The sequence below is a fragment of the Amblyraja radiata genome, chromosome 9, assembly GCF_010909765.2.
Source record: "Amblyraja radiata isolate CabotCenter1 chromosome 9, sAmbRad1.1.pri, whole genome shotgun sequence".
In the NCBI taxonomy this organism is placed as follows: domain Eukaryota; kingdom Metazoa; phylum Chordata; class Chondrichthyes; order Rajiformes; family Rajidae; genus Amblyraja; species Amblyraja radiata.
This window is the reverse complement of record NC_045964.1, coordinates 60,440,204-60,460,407: the sequence shown is the minus strand read 5'-3', so window position 1 is coordinate 60,460,407 and position 20,204 is coordinate 60,440,204. Positions and strand designations below refer to the sequence as shown.

Here is a 20,204-nt window from a genome sequence, read left to right as displayed (position 1 = left end):
AGTGTGGGAGGAAACCGGAGATCTCGGAGAAAACATGCGTCGGTCACGGGGAGAACGTACAAACTCCGTACAGACAGCACCCGTAGTCGGGATCGAACCTGGGTCTCTGGCGCTGTGAGGCAGCATCTCTACTGCTGTGCCACCGTGCTGCCCTCAGATAATTAATTCCTGGATATGGGGGTTCACTTATGTGTACAGGTTGAAGAAGATTAGCGTTTGAACATTAATAACATAATATAATTATGATTGTACACCGATCTTCTCCAATTTATCCTCGCGAGTCAATCCAGTCTTCCGGGAATGAATCTAATGAATTGACACCAATGCAAATTGGAACCGAGATTAGTCTGGTGAAGCAGGGTCTCGACCCGCAACCTCACCCATTCATTCCTTCTCTTCAGAGATGCTGCCTGTCCCGCTGAGTTTCTCCAGCATTTTGTGTCTACCTTCAGTGTGGTGAACCTTTGTGGCACTCTTGGTCAGAAGTGTTTTATTGTCATATGTCCTTAATCGGAACAATGAAATTCTTACTTGCAGCGGCTCAGCATATGGTCGTAAGTGATAGGGCCATTCGGCCCATCAAATCTACTCCGCCATTCAATCGTGACTGATCTATCTCTCTCTCCTAACCCCATTCTTCTCGCCATAAGCCCTGACACCCGCAGATATGTAAATCTGTAAACGTAGCATATATGTAAAAGTGGTACTCTGTAAAAACATAATAAAAAATAAAAAAGAAGTTCGCTGTATAAAATCAAACAAACAAAGCCAAGCAAAGGCAAAAAAATGGCCCCCACCCGCTCCAAGTCTATATAGTTCAGAGTGTTATTGGCAGTTGTCGAGTTTAATAGCCTGATGGTTGTTGGGGAGAAGCTGGTCCTAAACCTCGACGTTACAGGTCCCCTCCCCTTCCCATTCATAACCTGATCTCTCTGTCCTGGGCCTCCTCCATGTCCAAGTGAGGCCCAGCGCAAATTGGAGGAACAGCACCTCATATTTCGCTTGGGTAGTTTACACCCCATCGGTATGAACATTGACTTCACCAATTTTTGATAGCCCTTGCTTTCTCTCTCCATCCCCTTCCCAGTTCTCCCACAAGTCCTACTGTCTCCGTCTACTTCCTTTCTTTTTCCAGCCCCCCCACCACCCCCAACTCAACATCAGTCCCTGACATCAGTCTGAAGACGGGCCTTGACCCGAAACGTCGCCCATTCCTTCTCTCCAGAGTTGCTGCCTGTCCCGCTGAGTTACTCCAGCATTTTGTGTATGTATTCGGTTTAAACCAGCACCTGCAGTTCCTTCCTACACTGTTTCCAAGCTGACTCTATATTAATGTAAGGTGGACAAAAATGCTGGAGAAACTCAGCGGGTGCAGCAGCATCTATGGAGCGAAGGAGATAGGCAACGTTTCGGGCCGAAACCCTTCTGCAGACTGATAGGGGGTGGGGGGAGGCGGGGAGAAGAAAGGGAAAAGGAGGAGGAGGAGCCCGAGGGCTGAGGGAGAGGTAGGAAGGGGAGAGACAGCAAGGGCTAACGGAATTGTGAGAATTCAATTTTCATGCCACCAGGGATGCAGACTCCCTAAGAGGAATATGAGGTGCTGCTCCTCCAATTTCTGGTGTTGCTCACTCTGGCCAAGGAGGAGGCCCAGGACAGAGAGGTCGGATACGGAATGGGAGGGGGAGTTGAAGTGCTGAGCCACCGGGATGTCAGGTTGGTCAGTGCGGACCGAGCGGAGGTGTTCGGCGAAACGATCGCCAAGCCTACGCTTGGTCTCACCGATATAGATCAGCTGATATCTATATTAATGTACATCTGGCAGCTGTTGTGATAATAAATATGAGAATATTTCAGGGTTTCTATAAAATCTGATGCTTGGAATAATTACATTTATGTGTTGAAATCATTAACTGTTAAATCTGCTAACTAGGGCAATTAGTTTTACATTCTACTCCATGCTATTTTAATTGCATTAAATTTGTATATTTTTATTAGGGTTAGACTTATTAATTTAAATTACAAATAAGTGAACTATTTTAGCAGGAGTACATATTTTCAAATCAATCAAGACTATTTAAATCCTCATAGCCTGGAGCAAGAGAAATAAGACAAGAAATGCTGGCATTTATTTTGAGAGGATTAGAATATAAAAATGGAAGTAATGCTTAGACTCTATAAGCTGCTGGTCAGGCTGCATTTGTGGTAATGTGAGCAGTTTTGGGCCCCATATCTGAAGAAGGATGTGCTGGCTCTGGAGAGGGTCCAGAGGAGGTTTACGAGAAAGGTCCCAGGAATGAGTGGTTTAACCTATGACCAGCGTGGGCCTGTACTCACTGGAGTTTAGAAGAATGAGGGGCATTGAAACGCACAAAGAATAGTGAATGGCTTGGATAGAGTGGATGTGGAGAGGATGTTTCCACTAGTGGGAGAGTCCAGGACCAGAGGTCACAGCCTCAGAATTAAAGGATGTTCCTTTGGAAAGGAGATGAGGATGAATTTCTTTCGTCAGAGGGTGGTGAATCTGTGGAATTCATGGAATTCAAAAATATCCATGGACGTGGCCTCCACAGCCATCTGTGGCAATGAATTCCACAGATTCACCACCCTCTGACTAAAGAAATTCCTCGTCATCTAGACAGTAGAGATGGATAGATTCTTGATTAGTACGGGTGTCTGGGGTTACGGGGAGAAGGCAGGAGAATGGGGTTGAAATGGAAAGATAGATCAGCCATGATTGAATGGCGGAGTGGACTTGATGGGCCAAATAGCCTAATTCTGGTCATAACTTGTGCACATATAAGGTATAAGAACAGAATTAGGCCATTTGGCCCATCAAGTCTACTCCCCAATTTGATCATGACTCCATTCTCCTGCCTTCTCCCCATAATCTGAGTATTTAACACGGTGATCAGATGGTGCAGTGGTAGAGTTGCTGCCTTACAGTGCCAGAGACCCAGGTTCAATCCTGACCACGGGTGCTTATGTTACGTTCTACCCGTGACCTGCGTGGGTTTTCTCCGAGATATTCGGTTTCCTCCCACACTCCAAAGACGGGCAGGTTTGCAGGTTAATTGGCTTGGTATGAGTGTAAATTGTCCCAAGTGTGTGTAGGATAGTGTTAATGTACGGGGATCGCTGGCCAGTGCGGACTTGACGGGCCGAAGGGCCTGTTTCCGCGCTGTATCTCTGAACTAAACTAAAACTAAACTAGCAGCCCCTCAGATTGCTTCTTCCACTATGTGAGAGGTTTATGTCAATGTTCATTGCAGTCCTCTTCCCATTCCATTTACCAGGTACTTTGATCTTGCTAGGTAGATAAAAATGCTGGAGAAACTCAGCGGGTGAGGCAGCATCTATCGAGCGAAGGAATAGGTGACGTTTCATGTCGAGACCCTTCCTCAGACAAATGTGGGGGCAGGGAGAACAAAGGAAGAGGCGGAGACAGTGGGCTGTGGGAGAGCTGGGAAGGGGAGGGGAAGGAGGGAGAAAGCAAGGACTACCTGAAATTGGAGAAGTCAAGGTCCACCCGGCAGGTCACAGGGGGAATGTCAAAACTCCAAACATATAGATTGTTAGGATCGGACCTGGAACTTGGGCGGCACGGAGGCGCAGCGGTAGAGTTGCTGCCTCGCAGCGTCAGAGACTCGGGTTCGATCCTGACTACGGGTGCTGTCTGTACGGAGTTTGTACGTTCTCCCCTTATCTGCGTGGGTTTTCTCTGGGTGCTTCGGTTTCCTCCCGCACTCTAAAGATGTACAGGTTTATAAGTTAGTTGAATCTGTAAAAAATTGTGCACTTAAAATTGTTTGATGAGTTGCCGGTACGGGTTGTCGAGGCAGGAACGTGCGCAATGTTTAAGAAACATTCGCAAGTTCACAAGTTATGGGAGTAGAATTGGGCCATTCAGCCCATCGAGTCTACTCCTACATTCAATCATGGCTGATCTCTGTCTCCTAATCACATTTTCCTGCCTTCTCCCCGTAACCCTTGACACCCGTTCTAATCAAGAATTTGTCTCTCTCTGCCGTAAAAATATCCACTGACTTGACCTCCACAGCCCTCTATGGCACCTCTCTGCCTCAGAGGGCGGTGGAGGCAGGTTCGCTGGATGCTTTCAAGTGAGAGCTAGATAGGGCTCTTAAAGATAGCGGAGTCAGGGGATATGGGGAGAAGGCAGGAACGGGGTACTGATTGGGGACGATCAGCCATGATCACAGTGAATGGCGGTGCTGGCTCGAAGGGCCGAATGGCCTACTCCTGCACCTATTGTCTATTGAGTTGCACAGATTGACTACCTTCTGACTAAAGAAGTTCCTCCTCATCTCCTTTCTAAAAGAGCCAGGTAGATGGAGAGGTACGTGGATAGGATAGGTTTAGCAGGATATAGGGCGGCTGCAGGCAGGTGGGACTAGTGTTGCTGGGACACGTTGCCCGGTGTGGGCAAGTTCTGCCGAATGGGCGTGTTACCACGCTGTATCACTCTCTGACTGGTTTGAGCTGCTCTCATCTCAGCAAAGGCCGAGTATTCCATCACGCGCTTGACTTGTCCCTTGCAGACTGCTGTAAGGATGTTCATTTATCTTTCAACTCTGACTCAGTAATACTGCCTCCGAGTCAGACTGTCTATCTCCAGAGATGTGAAGGCATTATCTACACTGACACTCCATGATGGAAATGAGGGACTGCAAGACTGCAGAGCTGACACCTTTCAAGCGAGGTGTTAAACCGTTAAATTTAGACACTCTTCTCTTGATATCCAGTTCTATTGGACAGCCAGTTCTATAATACTTGTTTAAAGTTGTCGATCAAAGCTGAATTTCTAAACCCCAGGACTGTAAATCACAACTGTTGTTTGTAAACGTTGCTGCATCATTACCACCTTGGCACGGTGGCGCAGCGGTAGAGTTGCTGCCTCGCAGCGCCAGAGACCCCTGGTTCGATCCCAGCTAGGGGTGCTGTCTGCACGGAGTTTAAGTATGTTCTCCCCGTGACCTGCGTGGGTTTTCTCCGGGCGCTCCGGTTTCCTCCCACGCTCCAAAGACTTGCAGGTTTGTCGGTTCAATGGCTTCAGTAAAATTATCCCCAGTCTGCAGGATAGAGCTAGTGAACATGTTTCAGAAAGAACTGCAGATGCTGGAAAAATCGAAGGTAGACAAAAATGCTGCAGGAACTCAGCGGGTGAGGCAGCATCTGTGGAGAGATGGAATAGGCGAATGGGGAAACGTCGCCTATTTCCTTCTCTCCATAGATGCTGCCCCACCCGCTGAGTTCCTCCAGCATTTTTGTCTACCTTCGAACTAGTGAACATGGTGATTGTGGGTCGCCATGGATTCGGTGGGCCGAAGGGTCTGAACGCTGCATTTCTAAAGTAAAGTCATTGGAGACATCATGAGCCTACCGTTGGCAATCAAACCCAAATGGTTGTTTTTGCAACAAAGTGACCTGGCTATTATAATATTTGGATGAACAAATTTACCACCAACGTCAAGTAGGTTTGATCAACCTCACGATTATTTAAGAAAGAACTGCAGATGCTGGAAAAATCGAAGGTAGACAATAATGCTGCAGAAACTCAGCGGGTGAGGCAGCATCTATGGAGAGAAGGAATAGGCGACGTTTCGGGTCGAGACCCTTCTTCAGACTGATGTCGGGGGGAGGGAGGAATTGTTTAATGTATTTAACAGTTAAATGTTTTCCAGTGTAAAATTAAACCTCTGCCTTTCTGCTCTGGGTGTCAAGGATCTGTGTTCATCACCAAAGCAATAGACAAAAGGTGCAGGAATAGGCCATTCAATGTGATCATGGCTGATCATCCCCAATCAGTACCCCGTTGCTGCCTTCTCCCCATATCCCCTGACTCCACTATCTTTAAGAGCCCTATCTAGCTCTCTCTTGAAAGTATCCAGAGAACCTGCCTCCACCGCCCTTTGAGGCAGAGAATTCCACAGACTCCCAACTCTCTGTGTGGAAAAAATGTTGCCTCGTCTCCGTTCTAAATAGCTTACTCCTTATTCTTAAACTGTGGCCCCTGGTTCTGGACTCCCCCAAAAGTACTGGATACCTTTAAGTTTAGTTTAGAGATGGAGCATGAAAACAGGCCCTTCGGCCCACTGATGATTATCCTGTACAATTCTATCCTGCGCACACTCGGGACAATTTACAGAAGCCTACTAACCTACAACCTGGTAGACACAAAATGCTGGAGTAACTCAGCGGGTGAGGCAGCGTCTCTGGAGAGAAGGAATGGGCGACGTTTCGTGTCGAGAACCTTCTTCAGACTGAAGAAGTATTTCACGCACTTGTCACGTAAAGCCGCGTTTAACGTACTTGTTTAATTTACAAGTGCCTTAATATAATTGAAATATTGACCAGAATCTGGGAAAGATTTCATACCCTTTAGACTCCAGTTACAGCAGGTAAACAGGTCCTACGGCTCTCTGAGTCCACGTCAGCCAGCGATCATCCCATGCACTATTCTAGGCACACGAGGGACAATTTACAATTTTACCGAAGCCAATTAACCTACAAACCTGTACGTCTTTGGAGTGTGGGAGGAAACCGGAGCACCCAGAGAAAAGCCACGCAGGTTACGGGGAGAACGTACAAACTCTGTACAGACAAGCACCCGTAGTCAGAATTGAACCCGGGTCTCTGGCACTGGAAGGCAGCAACTCTACCGCTGTGCCACACTTTAATTCTGAGCCTATGACCTCTGGTCCTAGACTCTCCCTCCAGTGGAAACATCCTCTCCACATCCACTCTACCCAAGCCTTTCACTATTCAGTAAGTTTCAATGAGAACCTTTTAAACTCCAGCGAGTAGAGGCCCAGTGCTGTCCAGAACCAGGGGCCACAGTTTAAGAATAAGGGGTAAGCTATATAGAACGGAGACGAGGAAACATTTTTTCACACAGAGAGTTCACACAGAATTCTCTGCCTCAGAGGGCGGTGGAGGGCGGTTCTCTGGATACTTTCAAGAGACAGCTAGATAGGGCTCTTAAAGACAGCGGAGTCAGGGGATATGGGGAGAAGGGGCACTGATTGTGGATGGTCAGCCATGATCACAGTGAATGGCGGTGCTGGCTTGAAGGGCCGAATGGCCTACTCCTGCACCTATTGTCTGTGTCAGCAGTGAAGTGGGGAAACATGGACAATATCAATAAGAATCTTTATCCTTTGCCCGTGGTGACCAAGAACAGAGGAGAAAGATTTAGGATGAGGAGTAGGGGATTTGAAGAAGAGTGGTGGTTGCAATCTGGAATGTGTTTCCTATAAATGTGACAGAGGCCGACACACTCACAACATTTAAGCATCTGGATGAGCGCTTGAATCGGAAAGGCCTAGTAGACTATGGACCAAGTGGGTGGCGCAGCCGGCAGAGTTGCTGCCTTGCAGCGGCAGAGTCCCGGGTTCAATCCTGACCATGGGTGCTGTCCGTACGGAGTTTGTACGTTCTCCCCGTGACATAGAACATAGAAACATAGAAAATAGGTGCTGGAGGAGGCCATTCAGCCCTTCGAGCCAGCACCGCCATTCATTGCGATCATGGCCTATCGTCCCCAATCATTAACCCGTGCCTGCCTTCTCCCCATATCCCTTGACTCCACCAGCCCCTAGAGCTCTATCTAACTCTCTCTTAAATCCATCCAGTGATTTGGCCTCCACTGCCCTCTGTGGCAGGGAATTCCACAAATTCACAACTCACTGGGTGAAAAAGGTTTTTCTCCCCTCAGTCTTAAATGGCCTCCCCTTTATTCTGAGACCTGCGTGGGATTTCTCCGGGTGCTCTGGTTTCCTCAACACACTCCAAAGGCATTCAAGTTTGTAATTAATTCTGCAAATTATGAAATAAAACTTGACCCTAGTGTGTGTAGGATAGTGCTGGTGTACGGGGAGATCGCTGGTCAGTGCGCACTGGGTGGGCCGAAGGGCCTGTTTCCACGCTGTATCTCTGGCGTCCTTCGTGCTGGCTGGTGGGATTTGTATATCGATAGATAGTCACCAGGGAGCTGTTGGGCTGAAGGGCCTGTTTCAATGCTGCATAAGTCTATGATTCTATAAATAGAACAGAACTTGAGGCGGCACGGTGGCGCAGCGGTAGAGTTGCTGCCCTGCAGCGCCGGAGACCCGGGTTAATTCCCGACCACGGATGCTGTCTGTGCGGAGTTCGTACGTTCTCCCCGTGACCTGCGTGGGTTTTCTCCGGGATCTCCGGTTTCCTCCCACGCTCCAAAGACGTACGGGTTTGTAGGTTAATTGGCTTGGTATAAGTGTAAATTGTCCCTAGTGGGTGTAGGATAGTGTTAATGTGCGGGGATCGCTGGTCGGAGCAGACCCGGCGGGCCGTAGGGCCTGTTTCTGCGCTGTATCTCTAAACTAAACCGAAACTGAAGCAATGATCCGGAGGCCAGCATTAATGATCAGTGATTCAAATCTCATCCTGGCCGATGGGGGATTTAAATTCAATTAATTAAACGTAATTAATATTCTGGACAACGCGTTACTGGCAGTGAAACTATTGGATTGTCGTGTCAATGTCTATTTGGATTTGGTGTTGATTCTTGAGGCAGGAAGCATCCCAGTCCTGCTGAGGCTCCATGAGGCGCTAGTCAGGCCGCACTGGGAGTATTGTGAACAATTTTGGGCCTCATATCTGGGGAAGGATGTGCTGGCCCGAGAGACAGTCCAGAGGACGTTTACAAGAATGATCCCTGGTGTAATTGGCTTAACCTACAATTAGGGTTGCCAACTTTCTCACTACCAAATAAAGGGACAAAAGGTTTGTTGACCGACTCGGCCGTGGCTGGGTGAATGATGAGTTGGCCCGGGTGCTGGACTGCACACCAAGCCCAGCCGGCGGGCCAGCTGAGGAGTCCGGCGCCCCATCCAACTCACGAGCCGATGATCGGCCATGAGAAGGAGGGGTGGTGGTGGTGTCGGCGATAAGCGAAGGTCCGAAGGTCGGACAGCTGGCCGGGCTGCCGACCGATGGGGCCACGGGCGAGGTGCTGCTGCTGCTGCTGCTGCTGCTGCACTCCATGGGCTGCACTACGTCGGGACGGGTGAAGCGGGGCCGGACACGGCGCTCCGACCCGACAGTCCCCTCGACCCGAGTAGTAGCGGTCAAATACGGGACAAGGGCGGCCCCATATGGGACAAACCAATTTAGCCCAATATGCGGGATGTCCCGGCAAATACGGGACAGTAGGCAACCCCTACCTTCAATGAATGTTTGACGGCACTGGGCCTGTACTCGCTGGAGTGTAGAAGGATGAGCGGCAAAACCTCATAGAAACTTACAGAATAGCGGAAGGCCTGGATAGAGTGGATGTGGAGAGGATGTTTTTCCACTGGTGGGAGAGTCTAGGACCTCGGGTCACAGCCTCAGAGTAAAAGGATGTACCTTTATGAAGGAGATGAGGAGGAATTGCTTTAGTCAGAGGGTGGTGAATCTGTGGAATTCATTGCCACAGATGGAAGTGGAGGCCAACTCAATGGAGTCAATATTTAAGACAGGGATAGATAGATTCTAGATTAGTACGGGTGTCGGAGGTTATGGGGAGAAGGCTACTCCTATCACTTATCAACTCCCGAAGAAGACAAAGTGATGGAGCTACTCAGCGGGTTGGGCAGCATCCCTGGAGATCATGGATAGGTGATGTTTTGGCTCTCAACCCTTCTTCAGACTCTGAGGGTCTCGACCTGAGATGTCACCCATCCATGTTCATTAGTTCTGAGAGTAAAATTAGGCCATTCGGCCCATCAATCTACTCTGCCATTCAATCATGGCTGATCTATCCTTCCCTCGCAACCCCATCCTCCTGCCTTCTCCCCATAACCCCTGACACCCGTACTTATCAGGAAATGCCCACACTAATGAAGAACACATCTGTAAAGATGCTGCCCGACGTGCTGAGTTACTCCAGCACTTTCTATCTTCTTTTGTAAACCATCATCTGCAGTTCCTCGTTTCTACTTGAAGCGACACGGAGGCGCAGCGGCAGAGTTGCTGCCTCATGGCGCCAGAGGCCCGAGTTCGATCCTGACTACCGGTGCAGTCTGTGTGGAGTTTCCATGTTCTCCCTGTGACCACGTGGGTTTTCTCCGGGTGCTCCGGTTTCCAAAAGCCCACATCCCAGAGACCTGTAGGTTAATTGGCCTCTGGAAATTGGAAATTGTCCCCCAAATCCTGACAACATCCTCGTAAACCTGTCGGGCGATGCTGGTGTTAGCGTGCGGGAGATCGCTGGGCGGTGGGGACTCGGCGGGCCGAAGGGCCTTGTTTCCGCGCTGTATCTCAAAAAAGTCTACTCGTAACTCTATTCCTTGGAGCGCAGGAGCAGGAGGGACGATCTAGTAGAGGCGTGCAAAATCATAAGAGGAATAGATCGGGTAGATGCACAGTCTCTTGCCCTGAGTAGGGGAGTCAAGAAACCGAGGACATCGGTTTAAGATGAGGGGGGAAGGATTTAATAGAAACTCTCTCAAGCGAAAGGTGGCGGGTGCATGGAACAAGCTAGCAGAGGAGGTAGTTGAGGCAGCGACTATTGCAATGTTTAAAAACCACCTTGCGGGCATATTAGGTGTTGCAGGTTATAGCACCTCGCAGAAACCATCCAATGTAGAAGAGACATTTAGACAGGTACATGGATAGGACAGGTTGAGAGGAATATGGGCCAAACTCAGGCAAGTGGGACAAGTGTAGGGACATGTTGGCCGATGTGGGCAAGTTGGGCTGAAGGGCCTGTTTCCACGATCTAAAGGGCCTGTCCCACTTGGCGATTTTTTTTCGGCGAATGCCGGTGTCATATCGGTGTAGCCAAGAGATTTTGAACATTTCATAAAACCAGCGGCGACAAAAAAAATGTTGCGACACTTGGAAAAAACACCGCGCGGCAATACGTGATCACGCCGCGTCACGCCGCGAATTTTTCAGTGACCTTATATGTCAGTCAATGATGCCGGCAGTCGCCGAAAAACCTGCCGAGTGGGACAGGCCCTTAAGACTCCGGGACTCCAGGACTCCATGGTCCGGTTGACTTTTAATTGCCCCGTGTGACGGTCTAACGAGCTGCTCCATTCAAGGGTAGTTTGGAATAGGCATCGCTTTGCCATCCACCTCCCCTACAGTGCCTCTCCAAAGACTTCCAGATTTTTTTTTAGATTAATTGGCTTGGTATAAAATGTATTACTGATCCTAGGATGGTGTGTAGAATAGCGTTAGTGTGCGGGGATCGCTGGTCGGTACAGGCCGAAAGGCCTGTATCCGCGCTGTATCTCGAAACTAAACTACTCGTGAAACGGAGATGAGGAACTTTGCCTCGCTTAAATAGTCGCACGAGTCTGAGCGTGCAGTCCTGCATCTAATGAACTGACGCATTAGCTCTCCAAAATGGTGACCGATGAGGTGTTTCCTGCAAGAGCGAGCTACGCCCCAGTCCTCTCGCCTTCCATCACTACGCGAGACAATAGACAATAGGTGCAGGAGTAGGCCATTCGGCCCTTTGAGCCAGCACCGCCATTCAATGTGATCATGGCTGATCATCCACAATCAGTACCCCGTTCCTGCCTTCTCCCCATATCCCCTGACTCCGCTATCTTTAAGAGCCCTATCCAGCTCTCTCTTGAAAGTATCTTTAAGAGCTCTATCTAACTCTTTCTTGAAAGCATCCAGAGAACCGGCCTCCACCGCCCTCTGAGGCAGAGAATTCCACAGACTCACAACTCTCTGTGTGATAAAGTGTTTCCTCGTCTCCGTTCTAAATGGCTTACCCCTTATTCTTAAACTGTGGCCCCTGATTCTGGACTCCCCCAACATTGGGAACATGTTTCCTGCCTCTAGCAAGTCCAAACCATTAATAATCATATGTTTCAATAAGATACCCTCTCATCCTTCTAAACTCCAGCGTATACAAGCCCAGCCGCTCCATTCTCTCAGCATATGACAGTCCTGCCATCCCGGGAATTAACCTTGTGAACCTACGCTGCACTCCCTCAATAGCGAGAATGTCTTTCCTCAAAGTAGGTACCAGAACTGCACGCAATACTCCAGGTGTGGTCTCACTAGGGCTCTGTACAACTGCAGAAGGACCTCTTTGCTCCTCTACTCAACTCCTCTTGTTATGAAGGTCAACATGCCACTCGCTTTCTTCACTGCCTACTGTACCTGTATGCTCCCTTTCATTGACTGATGAACAAGGATGAACTAAGACGCAGGCTAATTGAGGCTAGCCGTGACGTTTCCACCCGGGTGCCCGACACGATCCCGATAGCACGTGCATTTGGGAAGAATTATACAAAGATTGAAAGGATAGCAAGCTGGATATCGACCAATTCCATCGAGGGAGGATAAGGAACGGAAACATGACAATTACACCTTGATACATTTACCTTTCCGAGATTTGATTTAGTTTAGTTTAGAGCTAATCGCTGGAGTTTAGAATTTTGAGGGGAGACCTCATTGAAACTTACAGCATAGTGAGAGGTTTGGATAGAGTGGATGTGGAGAGGATGTTTCCACTGGTGGGAGAGTCTAGGACGAGAGGTCACAGCCTCAGAATTAAAGGACGTTCTTTTAGGAAGGAGTTGAGGAGAAACTTCTTTAGTCAGAGTGTGGCGAGTCTGTGGAACTCATTCCCACAGAGGGCTGTGGAGGCCAAGTCAGTGGATATTTTTAAGGCAGAGATGGACACATTCTTGATTAGAATCGGTGTCGAGGGTTATGGGGCGAAGGCAGGAAAATGGGATTAGGAGGCCGAGATCGGCCATGATTGAATGAATGGCGGAGTAGACTCGATGGGCCGAATGGCCTAATTCTACTCCCAAAACTAGTGAGTGTTCTCCACAACCTAACCCAGTTAGGCTTGTAAGCAGTGTGCCGACCAGCATGTATCTCCTTGGCCGTGTGCGTGTGTGTGCAGTGCTGAGATATTGGGCGCAGCATTGGTGCGAGCTGCCTGCATGGCAAGGGTATAATCGTTGTTGCTTTACAGCCGCCATTGACAATATCTTCTTCACTTGCTTCCTTCTTTCTCCACCCCCCACCCCCCCCCTGCACCCGTCCTCCTCTCATCCCTGAAGGTCCCAGCACAACATGCCAAGAGGACTCTTGCACCAACGACGGCATCTGCATCCAGCAGTGGGAAGGTTACACGTGCGACTGCTCCATGACCTCCTACAGCGGCAGTCAGTGCAACGACCGTAAGTAACTGCTTCCATCTACTCCACCTCTTGTTGGCTGAGATCGGCGTGGGCTCCTTCTCCTGAGCTCGAGGGCGTTTTTTGTCGAGCGGTGTATTGGTTGAAACGCAGGGTGTGGATTCTCCGGGCTGTATATTTATTGGTTGGATACTGATGCGTTTGTCCGGTCTTGGTGCTGATTGGTACGCGGTGTGAAGTCCCGCGTTGTGAAGTTGATCCGTGCTAAGCAAATTCGAAATTATCTTTGCGGTACCCAATCAAAATAAATAAATAAAGAAATGGTGCCGCGTGACATTGGTATCTCCTGGATGATGTGATGTGATGTGTTGTATTAATTCATGAGGCATCGATGGACAAACTGGGGAAGGCTGAGCTGCACCAGTGTCTGCGCTTGCCACTCATTGAAATATCCATCTGTTTTTCAACCATTGTGAAGGGGGTACTTAGTAAGGATTGACGTTGGCTGGATAAGCCAGGCTCTATTCATCCTGTTCAGAAGCGCGATAGCTCAGTTGGGCGAGCGCAAGACTGAAGATCTTAAAAGTCCCCGGTTCAATCCCAGCATTCGGCCAGGTTATTTTATCATATCGGGGCGGCACAGTGGCGCAGTGGTGGAGTTGCTGCCTCACAGGGCCAGAGACCTGGGTTCTCATCCTTCTAAATTCCAGAGGATACAAGCCCAGCCGCTGCATTCTATCAACATATGACAGTCCCGCCATCCCGGGAATTAACCTCGTGAACCTACGCTGCACTCCCTCAATAGCAAGAATGTCCTTCCTCAAATTATGGGGACCAAAACTGCACACAATACTCCAGGTGTGGTCTTACTAGGGCCCTGTACAACTGCAGATGGACCTCTTTGCTCCTGTACTCAACTCGCTTTTTGAAGGCCAACATGCCATTCGCTTTCCTCACTGTCCTTCTCCTCCTCGTGAATATTCAGGCTCTCCAAACACCATTTGCTTACAGGATAACAGGATATAGGATAACAGGTTCCCGTTGAGGAAGTGGAGCCATTTGTTGAGATCAAGGCTGATCAATGGCCGAACCTCTGATCTTTTCCCCTGATCAAAAATCTAGCAATATCAGTTACCGTTTATATCTCTCGTTTCCCTTATCACTAACCAGTCTGAAGAAGGGTCCCGACCCGAAAAGCCACCCATTTCCTTCTCTCCAGAGATGCTGCCTGTCCCGCTGAGTTATTCCAGCATTTTGTATATACCCTCGGTGTAAACTGTCATCTGCAGTTCCTTCTTGCACATTTGGTCTCGATTTTGGTTTAGTTTTCGCTTTAGTTTATAGTTTTAAAGATACAGCGTGGGAACACGCCCTTGGGTCCACCGAGTCCGCGCCGACCAGTGATCCCCGCGCCCTGACACTATCCTACACACCAGGGGATAATCTACAGAAGCCAAATGAACCTACAAACCAGCATGCCTTTGGAGGAAACCTGCGATCCCGGAGAAAACCCACGCAGGTCACGGGGAGAATGTACAAACTCCGTACAGACAGCACCCGTAGTCGGAATCGAACCCGGGTCTCTGGCGCTGTGAGGCAACAGCTCTACCCGCTGTGCCACCGTGCCGCCCCCTAAGCTTTGAAATGTCTATACGAGAGATTATAATGGTTGTTAAAACAGATGGATATTCAGTGCCTCTTTGATCTTCATTATCGTGATACATTGGCTGTCTGCTTTTAATAAACTTCAATGAAAGATGTATTTTACTTGTCCTTGCCTTTGAAGAAAGAGGTGGAAGCGTCAATTCCAATGCAGGTAAGTCCTGTCGAGGAAGTTTTCATTGCAAGTGGTTTAAAATGTACAGCGGGCGGCCGGACTGGCTGTTTTCAGTCTGTGTGTAAGAACGGTTTGAAGACTGCGGCTCTGAAATTGAGATCAAATATGTTGGTTTTGGTTGACGCTGGTGAACAAGACGGCTTGACGGTCTATTCAGTTCAGACATGGTCCTCGATCTCTCTCACAAGGTGATAATGGCTATTACAATATGCAAGCTGCCGACTGATGCTCTTGGAAATTTGTGGTGAGGACCATTTCACCAGCGGCTATCACGCCAGCCTCATTACATTGATTGTGCAGGAGGATGGCTTCCATGTGGATAACGATTGCCTTTATAGTGTCGCAATCTATCTTGGTTTCCCCTGTAAAGTACGTCTTCCCAGTACTCCTGCCCAACTCATTTATCAAGAGCCCGCTTGAGATTGCAAATCTATCTGGTGGCCCAAATGCATTTCTGGTTGGTGTTCAGCTTATGAGGTGTGCAGTGGCCAAACCATGTGATAATGAGAATTCAGCAACACCCTCTCTCACTGCTCCCCTCCCCCCCTTTGTGCAAAATCACCCTACACATGAGAACTTCCTTACCGCTTTCTAATGGGCTTGTCCCACTTACGCGACTTTTTCGGCAATTGCCGGCACCCGTCATAGGTCGTTGCAGGTCACCGAAAATTTTCAACATGTTGAAAATCCAGCGGCGACCAAAACAAGGTACGACTCTTTGGGCGACTACTCACGACCATACAGGCTTCACCCCGTGACATGTCGCCAGGGTGTCGCCTGTATGGTCGTGAGTCGTCTCCTCAGGCGCCCAAAGAGTCGTAGCGTCATTCTGGTCGCCGCTGGATTTTCAACGTTGAACATTTTCGCCGACCTGCTGCGACTATGACGGGTGCCGGCAAGTCGCCGAAAAAGTCCCGTATGTGGGACAGGCCCATAAGTGTCTTTATAACACCGATGTCTTCAGCCGAGGCAAAACTCTGGTGGGGTTTCTAGTATTCATGTTGTCTCGTTCTCTACATTGGACTTTCAGTGTGAAAGACTGTCCACTGTCGACGAAAGAGGGAATGTTTCAATGACGTTAAAGAGAACAGTGGGCTCTGACGTTTCTGTATTAGGGATACGATAGTTGTTAAAACAGATGGATATTTTGTCCTATGGTGATAGTGATTACTTGTGTCTTTGGGGAAAGGGACCAAGGCATGGGGTTCCCAACCTTTTTCGTCCCATTTACCCCTGGCAACTTTAATAGCACATAACAATGTTAGAATCAGAATCAGAATCACCAAGTATGTTTTGCCACATATGAGGAATTTCATTGGCCAGGTCAGTCATACAATTAAAAGTAACAGATCACTTCAAAAAACACATTTTAACATGAACATCCACCACAGTGACTCCTACACATTCCTCACTGTGATGGAAGGCGAAATAAAGTTCAAGCCCTTCCTTTAGTTCTTCCTCGGTCGGGGGCCTCGAGCCCCCGTTGACGGGATGATCTTAACTCCCTTAGTTATGAACAACTAATGATGAACAAATAACCGGTATACCTGAACCAAACACAGTCAGTCAATGAGAAAAAATATGTATAAATCCAGAATCAACAAATGTACCCTCTGGGGATAAATTTACCCCAATTTGGGAACCCTTGGACTAACGCAGTGGTTCTTAACCTTTTTGGCACCAGTACGCACATACATGAACAAAACACTGTTTGTGTATGTACATTTGTTAGGTTCCTAAACATGGGCTCCACAAATTGATGTTATTTGTGTCCCCTTCATGAACTCTGGCAAAGCCCCAAACGACCCCCGTAGGGGGTCACGACCTCCAGGTTAAGAACCACTGGACTAAGGTATTGATCCAACTCCAAGTTGAGGGTCTGTGCACTCTTCGACAGAGAATGCTGGAAAGAATATCAAAGGAAAAAATAACCGTGACGTTACACTTTTTCGCTGGTGAATAATGTCAGAGTCAGAATAAATTTATTGGCCAAGTATGGTCACGATATACAGCAGATGGTTAAAAATAAAACATTATAATTTAAACATGTGAAAATTAAATATCAGAGTAAAAAGAGGTTATAGAGCTACTGCCCGTGGGAAGAAGTTGTTTTTATGTCTGGCTGTGGCGGCTTTGACAGTCCGGAGTCGCCTTCTAGAGGGAAGTGATTCAAAGAGTTTGTGGTCGGGGTGGTCGGGGTGAGAGATGATCTTACCCGCTCACTTCCTGGCCCTTGCAGTGTACAGTTCGGGGGGGGGGGGGGGGAGGGGGGGGTATGGTTGCAGCCAACAACCTTGCGCTGGTGAAAGGGAATTGATTGCAGCATTTGTGCAAGTTTACAAAGTGACCCAGGATTGTTCGGAGGCAGAAGTTAAAAAAAAAAAAAGCTAGGGCTGAATCTAATTAAATTCTCTTTTTTCCGCTCTTGAAGTTTGTTGAACCTAGCAAGAGTTTCAAAGCATTAGTTGAATTGAGAGAGCAGAATGGATGCGATTACCTTACTTGCTTGGCGAACATTGATAAGTAAAATCTATAAATGGTCTTTATTTGCTGGAGTAAGCTGTAACTCAGTGATGTACTACATGGGAAGACTGTTGTAGATAACTGCAGAAGGATAATTTATTCTTTACCCATACCCTATACCTGGCTTTACTCAGACAGCCATAGACACGAAATAAAATGGCTCGTAGATCACTGAGTCCATCGAACAAGTCGGTCTATCGAAGTCCTTAACAGTGTGCACCGAGGAAACACTCTGAGGGAACCCAAAGTGTTTCAAACTTCATAGCACCTACAGCATTTTTATATTCTCTTGACAAAACGGTTACTTGCGAAGTTGAAATAAATCATCATCCATCAATCTCCGTAACCTTTTATCTTTTGCCTTTTTTCCCCCCCAGTGTTAACTTTAACCTTGCGTTTCCTGATGTTTAGAAAATTGTTCTCTCCTGTATATATCTAACAAATAGATACCGTAAATGTCAATGTCCTTGATGGGGTCTACTTATTAAAATGGTTGTTTGTTAACTTCTCGCAGAATTGACTGCTGAACACAGTGACAAAGAGCAGCCATAATCTCAAGGTTGCAATGGATAAGAACCTAGATAGAACTGCGAACGGCTACCCCCCCACAATAGATAAGGAAGCCTGCTTCTCAGCAGAGTGTATTAGTTTTAACTAGTTTTAACTGTGCTGTGAAAGCTAAATACATTGACACATCTATTTATTATCTTACAATCTATGTTGGCTATAACTATTCGGGATGTCTATAACTATCTCCGGGAATTGCATCCTTTCTTCAGGCAAAGTATCTGAGCCCACGTTAAACATCTCCCTCCGCGATACTTGCCTCCCGTATTACTCATTATCATCTTCTCCGCAACCAAAGATGGACATTTGTGGGCTCCGCCTTGCCTTGATCATCGTTGCAGGCTTCGAGTTGTCCTTTAGCATACCTTACATTCATTTGTTCTATCTACCTTAGATAGAACAAATTCTCTGCCTCGGAGGGCGGCGGAGGCCGGTTCTTAGGATAATTTCAAGAGAGAGCTAGATAGAGCTCTTAAAGATAGTGGAGTCGGGGGTTATGGGGAGAAGGCAGGAACGGGGCACTGATTGGGGATGATCAGCCATGATCACATTGAATGGCGGTGCTGGCTCGAAGGGCCGATTGGCCTACTCCTGCACCTATTGTCTATTGTCTACTTCCTCATATCTCCTGTTAACATCTCCCCGCTCAATATATGGCTCCCATATGGGTTGGGAGGGGGGGGGGGAGTTGAATCAAACTTAGTTCCCCACACTTGTAACATCCTTGGCCATTGCTAACAATCTCTCAACTTCAAGTACCCCCAGCGAGATGAGCTGTTACCTCAGCTCCAGGTAAAACCAGCAAAATACAGCTCATCTGAAGAAGTGGCATTTTAATATTTTAATGAATAAATTAATAAATTTATTGGCCAAGTATATTCACATACAAGGAATTTGCCTTGGTGCTCCACCCGCAAGCGCCAACATGACATACAGTGACAGTTAGGAATGCAACATAAAACATTAAACATTAATAATAAAACATTATCGGTTAAACATGTGAATGAAATAATATACCAGAGCAAACGGAGGCTACAGATTTTTGGTTATTGAGTAGAGCTACTACTCGTGGGGGGAAAAAGCAGTTTTTATGTCTGGCTGTGGTGGCTTTGACAGTCCGGAGTCGCCTTCCAGAGGGAAGAGATTCAAAGAGTTTGTGGCCAGGGTGAGAAGGGTCAGAGATAATCTTACCCGCTCGCTTCCTGGCCCTTGCAGTGTACAGTTCATCAATGGGGGGGAAGGTTGCAGCCAATAACCTTCTCAGCTGATCGGATGATTCGCTGCAGCCTCCGGATATTTTGTATTCATATTTTGCTGGCATAAGACGCTTTCTGGCGTTTACATCTGTAAATAGCCAAAAGTGAAAGGAACACTTTGGAAAGGTTTCCAAAAATACCTATCACTCTATACAGTTCATTGTCTGCTTAGTATTTTAAAAATATACAGTCAAGAGGAAAATGGTGTTGATGTTCAAGGAGGTGTTGGCTTTGAATACTCCCTTACACCCCCACATTGTTGCACTGACGGTGGGAGTACAATCCAAACAGCAGACAATAGGTGCTGGAGTAGGCCATTCAGCCCTTCGAGCCAGCACTGCCATTCAATGTCATCATGGCTGATCATCCACAATCAGTACCCCGTTCCTGCCTTCTCCCCATATCCCCTGACTCCACTATCTTTAAGAGCTCTGTCCGACTCTCTCTTGAAAGTATCTAGAGAATCGGCCTCCACTGCCTTCTGAGGCAGAGAATTCCACAGATTCACAACTCTCTGGGTGAAAAAGTTTTTCTTCATCTCCGTTCTAAATGGCCATCACACATTCAATCGTGGCTAATCTATCTCTCCATTCAAATCCCATTCTCCTGCCTTCTCCCCATAACCCCTGGTACCCGTACTAATCAAGAATTTGTCTAATTCTGCCTTAAAAATATCCATTGACGGGAGCCTCAGCCTTCTGTGGCAATGAATTCCTGACCCACTGAGTTATAGACAATAGACAATAGGTGCAGGAGTAGGCCATTTACCCCTTCGAGCCAGCACCGCCATTCACTGTGATCATGGCTGATCATCCCCAAACAGTACCCCGGTCCTGCCTTCCTCCAGCCCTATAGAGATACAAG

General features: G+C 47.8%; 1 protein-coding gene across 19 annotated transcripts in view; it reads left to right on the top strand.

The window, feature by feature from the left end:
• nrxn3 (neurexin 3) overlaps nt 1–20,204 on the top strand; it is a 1,403,890-nt gene that overhangs the window by 724,023 nt on the left and 659,663 nt on the right. For all 19 annotated transcript variants that reach the window (XM_033027583.1, XM_033027578.1, XM_033027577.1 and 16 more), the window contains one exon: nt 13,080–13,199. In XM_033027583.1, coding sequence (XP_032883474.1) covers nt 13,080–13,199 — 120 coding nt within the window. The remainder of the gene's footprint in view (nt 1–13,079; nt 13,200–20,204) is intronic.